The 6,000-nt window shown below is 37.5% G+C and overlaps 1 protein-coding gene across 11 annotated transcripts in view; it reads left to right on the forward strand.

The window, feature by feature from the left end:
* Positions 1-6,000, forward strand: part of ROBO2 (roundabout guidance receptor 2) — a 1,105,399-nt gene that overhangs the window by 975,585 nt on the left and 123,814 nt on the right. For all 11 annotated transcript variants that reach the window (XM_026845322.1, XM_026845314.1, XM_026845338.1 and 8 more), the window contains one exon: positions 4,723-4,850. In XM_026845322.1, coding sequence (XP_026701123.1) covers positions 4,723-4,850 — 128 coding nt within the window. The remainder of the gene's footprint in view (positions 1-4,722; positions 4,851-6,000) is intronic.

The following is a 6,000-nucleotide window of genomic DNA, read 5'->3' on the forward strand; positions in this document are numbered from 1 at the left end:
AAGAAAAAAAAAGGTGCCTAGCATAAACTGATGTAAATTTTTTGAGGCCAGGGGCATCACTTCACAACTTCTCTTGCAAACTCCCTTTAGCAAGAAATGTCACTTTTTGAGTTGGATTTGTTGAATTCAGTAATGCATTCTCACAACTTTAAAATGCACTGCTGAAGCGAGTGCATCCTTGTATTACCAATTAGGCCTACTGGGATATCTAGGAATATAATGATTCCAGCTGCAGACACAGTTTTGGTAACTATGCATGTGACAAAGAGATGCATATATTTTTATGTATAGCTGCATACACATTTTTGAAAATCTGGAAATCTAGGGGGTTTGTGAAGCATTCAGTAGAATGCATATCAAATTCAGAAAAGCGTATTGCTAAATCTCTCTAAGTTTTTTTTTTTTTTTTATTTGATAACCGTGCAACACTGGTGGCAGAGCAGGAACAGATAACACTTTTGAATGTGGGTAAAAAAATTATAACCCTGACAAAACCAGTTTAATTCAAGATTATTCTTAGATTCTTAAACCAGTGCATGAATCCAACCTCAGTACATTAATTTGTGATACTTAAAAACAGTTAATGTGTTTTGTTTTATTTGTTATTTGGTTGAGCAGATGGTAATGGTTTTGACACAATTCAGTTTTTTATTTTTCTTCTTTTCTTTTCTTGAAAAAGACAAGGCTCTTTTTCCCACTTTGTCACAGCTGGTTACCAATCAATCTCAATTCACGGTACAGTGATGATAGCACATGTTGTTTAGGGGCCAAATCTGATTGGGTTGCATTTTCAGCAGTGTTTCATATTAAAAAAAAAAAAAATTGTGTCTGTATGGCAGTGACTGTCAGCACACTATTGTACAACTGTCATTAATCAAAACTAGCAACAATGAATGCATTCATATGTGCCAGAGACTGCCAGATTTCACTCAAAATCACCCAATTTCTATCAGAATTTCCTCACCAGCAGTGTTTTCTCATCTGCTTGTTGTTTCTCTGTTTCTTTCTTCTTTTCCAGTACCCTACCCCCTGCTCCACCGCCCCTTCCATCTTGGTTAATTAAAGGCAGACTTGCTCTCACTATTACTTGTAGAACAGAAATTATGTAATGGGGTGCCCAAGAGTGGCTGGTTTTTATCTAAGCACAGGGTGACTAGCTGTTTAAAAGACCTCTCAGCTCAGTCGGATGGCTGAAGTCTAAGCTGAACCAAAAGGTTAAGCACCTCCAAATGTTTAACAAAGAGAAGTACTTAAAATCAATTAGATGGCCATAAACTTGAGAAACTGATATCTGATGCTCAATGTTTTTAGCTGAATGTTGTCATTAATTGGCTAGGAGTCAGCAATATTTGGGGAATATGTCAGAAGGTGTTTCTTGACACTGCACATACTTTAAAGGCATCGCCTTCTTAGTGCACTGGCAAAGTTAAGGACCAACCTAACTAGTACTTTCTGGTTTTCCACCATTCACCCATTAATCCAGGAGTCTGGTAACCTCTCTGTGATTGGTATTAGCAGTCAGATAGGTCCTGATCCTGATTCCCAAGTGTTCAGTAGCACTAATCCTGATGAGGGTGAACTTCTCTAGAAACTCAGCTGAAAACATCTTCCTATGGGAATATGAGGCTCTGGGATGGAGAGGAAACAAAACACTGCTCAAGGCTGTGCAGGTGGATGCTTGAGAAACTGAAAACATATTCAGGCTCCACTCCTTGTTACTTCGTGTTTCATTTCTCAGGCAAACTCCTTATGCTGCTGTGGATGGGCTTAAAGCCAGTTTTCTTCCTTTCTCCTTCCTGCCTGTTTCATTTGTCAAAGCTCTTCACTGAACCGTTGTGACTTCTGGGGACAATGTGGGTGGAACAGATGACTGAGGGGCAACATATCAATACTTAGGACAGCAGATGGTTATAGTGTCCCGTGGGTCCATCTATGTATGACTCTAATTGCTAGATGGCATGTTCTGTCATGGTGGTCCAAAAACCCAGTATGGCCTTGTTGGAGAAGCAAACTGGGAGAGCTGGACCTCTCTCTGAAGTAATTGATAACTGGGCTATGATATCAACATGTTTACGCCACCCTCCGTTTCACAACCCAAGTGGGAGATGACGGCTTCACCCTCGCTCTGCGTCCTGGCATGCCATGCAGCTGGCTCGTTCCCCCAGCAGCCTTTGCACAATTTGCATGATTGGCAGGTGCAAGCATAAAGACTGACGAAGCCTCCAAGGCAGCTGGCTGGCATGCCGGCACCAGCACATCAGTGAGATGAAGAGTGGGTCAGCTGCAGCCCACAGCAGACTGGAGGGCCCTGTCCCAGGCAGCCTGCATCCCAGTTCAAGCGACTACTCAGTCAGATACAGTCCTGCTGCCTGTCTGGTTTTATCTCAGCAGCGGTTACTGAACCACCGGAATATTATTTGTCCTAAAAAATGAAGGAAAAAAGCAGTGAAATAAATGGCTAATTGTTGCCCACCTTTATAACTGTGATTCCTATATCCAACTCATATTTACATTACAACTGATCTTAGTTTTCTCATCTTACAGGAGCTGAATACAACTTTATATTTTTAGTCCCCTAGGGCTGGCTTCCTGTCAAGAAAATAAGCATTTTCTCTCGTCTGCAACTCTGTGGTCGCCAAAGACAAATAACTGCTCCATCATTGTGGGATACTGTTGTCATATTCTCGAGATTTTTAAGCGAGACAATTTGCCTTTTCTTTCTTATGAAAACAGTGATTTCAATTTGCCATTGACTAGTGCAGCACACCATGCAAAATGACATAATTTGTGAGCAGTGGAGAAAAAAATGTTCCTCAACTGCATATGGCTGTTGAATATAGTTGCAATAGATCTGTACTGCTCGAGAAACTGCATATTAACTTTTCCTGCATCATAACTTCCCCCCCACCCCTAATGGACTATGCTAACGCAAAAATCATCTCTAAATTTCTGAAGTCTGCCATAATATCTACTTATTCTTCCCCTTGGCATAGCTCTTATTCATTAGTTAAACCTGAGATACTGCATATGCATATAATTAAGTGTAATACCTAACAAAAGGTATATTATATGTGTTTATGTTTACCTCTGACAGAATGGTTAGCCTCAATTTGCTCTTTTTAAATTTGTTTTTTGCTAGTGAATAGAATGGATTTAATGAATATAAAATGAAACTAATGTATTGTGGTGAGCGAAACTATGTCTTGATGTCTCTTTATTCTTGGAACTGCTAGTAATGCTCTAACTGAAGTTGTGAGCTTTAATTAGACATAACAGAACTTTAAATGTTTCAACATATAGGATCCTTTGAGTTAAGATGCTTTAAAGTCCGTTAGCACATAGCGCTTTCTCTATAAATCTATAGTAAACAAACCAAATAGCAATGTATATTATGTTTCAGATTCCCAAAGCATTTGAAAATACTCACAGACCCTCACAACATTCCTGTAACTAACTGCATTACATTTTTATTCATCAAAACATTTAAGGGTGCTCTTCTATATGATTTCAATATGTTTGCTGAACAAGTCTACAAAGTCTTTACTGTATAACAGAGAAGGTAAATTAGTTCTTTCAAAGTTATGTCATGAGTGTGATACAGTGAGAAAGAGTTCTGACATCTCCTGAAGTCTCAATCTTTCCTTAGTTTCATATTCCTGTTTCACTATTTGATACATGAGAATATGAAGATAATTTTAGATTCAAGGTGACTTAAGGTATCATGGGCTTATTATGTCTGGAAGAAATGTTGTTGAAAATAATTTTACAAGAGAGTATTTCACGAGTAAAATACCCATGCCGAAAACCAGGGTTTTACTGATTTGGGAGCCAAAGAAATTTCATACAAGATGAAGTCTCCCGTTGAGTTTAATGAGCTTTGGATCAGAGCCTAAAATAGTTTGTTAAGCATGACTTCTGCAGGATAATAACAATTTAACTGAAAATATTTTTCTAGGTGTAAGCACTTTAAATGCCTTGAAAATGAATGTTTACTGCATGCTGAAGTACTTTGTATTATTTCAAGTTTTATACATACTCATAGTTTTACAATTATTACAATAGTAGAAACAAAGACATGGAAAAAGCATAACCGAATTGTTTCTAATTTCTTTTAAGAAAGAGAAAATGTTATGGTCCAACCTTAACGAATAATTTTATAGAATTTCTGTGAAATTGATAAATCTCATTTAATGTGCCTCTTCAATAAATGTCACTTTCCAGAGCTTAAATATATATCTTTTACTGTTTGTAATCTTGCAGTGTCAGATCCTACCCAACATGCTCGCAATTTCCCTAAGGGGTTGCTGCTGTACAGAAATACTATATATAAAGGGAAATTTCCAAATCGGCAAAAGGTAAAATGTGTAGCTCACATAGTTAAAGGCGTGATAAACCTGAGCTGTCATGTATTGATAACTGATGCCTGATAGCTTAATTTTATCTTATTGCTCTAGATCAAGGACAAAGTGAATGATATTATTAATAAAGCCCTAATACTGACTGAACATAGCAATACTAATTTTATGTAAAGTTTCTAACTAATGCAGGGTGCAATAAAAATGTCATGAAGATTAATGCTTGGTGAAATTATCTAATGCTAGATAATAATTTATCTTCCAAAGTTGGCTTCAAGATAGATTCAGACTGGCTTATTCCAGGTGAAAGTTTCTGTTCATTCCTGTTGTCTACAGAAAGAGTTTTCATTCTTCTTCCGTAATGCAGGTATGACATCAAAGATGACTACACTTTGCGCATTAAGAAGGCCATGAGTACAGATGAAGGAACTTACACATGTATTGCTGAGAATCGAGTTGGAAAAGTGGAAGCCTCTGCTACCCTCACTGTGCGAGGTGAGTGTTCCCATAGAGGGAGGGCTTGTGTCCTATATGGATAAACTGCTTTCGGATGGAATGGGCCACATCCTTACCTGGCATTGTTCAGGTTTCACATATCCTTTGCAACTGCGGGTGCTGTACTGATTTACGACAGAGGTGAAATCCTGTTGATATCTCAGGCAAAATTTTAACTGACTTCAATAGGACAGGATCTCCCTGCAGTTAAAGAGCTGTTCCAATGTTCCAGTGTTTTTTATTGAAGAACAGATGCATGTATATGTATAAGCAAGCACTACATAACCATGGGCATAGACTTTAATATGTGAGTTACCAGTTTAAGCTATTATTCATGTTCTTTTCTCTAGTAAGTATAAGGAGTACAGTAAGTAACTGTGTTTCTTGATGCCAAACATAGTGCAGATAGTTTTATTGTGTAATTATCTCTGCTATAATTAAACTCTCTACCATTATTCTTTATCTGAAAAATAAACCCTAGCCAAAGGAAAAAGATTGATTTTGTAAGTATTACAAGGTAAAGACTAACATATTGTCCCCTAAAATATTCTTGGTCTCTAGTATCCACTCAGTGTTTATGTGCTGCTGTTAGATGTGGTAAGGAGGTTTTAAGACCGGTAGAATAATGAGTTGCCAAAATGTCTTTTGTGACAGCAGATATAGACATGCTAAAGATTATGGGGAGAGAAAAAGTTTGTAGGCTAATATTTCCATATGAGTAAATAGAATATAATAGTTATTACTTCATTCCAAAAGATAAGAAGCAATTTGGCACAATGGATATCATGCAGACACTATTTCACAGTTTAGTGGTGCATGCTGACGGTTTTCAGTAGAGCTGTGAAAGGTTAATAAAAACATTTTTAGCTTTATCTGTTCTCCTCTTTTCATACACATTAAATCAAATGTTCAAAGTCTCAGTGGATTGCTTTATTAGAACGGGGGTCAACTGACCCAAGAGGCCAGCTTCCATTTCCATCCATTTAATGCATGGACACAGTTCAGTTTAATTTGCTGAATTCAAAGGGAAAAAAAAAAAAAGCACTGAGGGAGGGTAATCAGGCTACAACAGGGCAGAGGTAGAGAGCAGGGGGAAGTGAGGTCTCAGTAAATTCTCTCTCTCTCCTTTTTTTTTTTTTTTTTTTTTTTT

This window comes from Athene cunicularia (assembly GCF_003259725.1).
Source record: "Athene cunicularia isolate RWA chromosome 1 unlocalized genomic scaffold, athCun1 chr1_part1, whole genome shotgun sequence".
In the NCBI taxonomy this organism is placed as follows: Eukaryota; Metazoa; Chordata; class Aves; order Strigiformes; family Strigidae; genus Athene; species Athene cunicularia.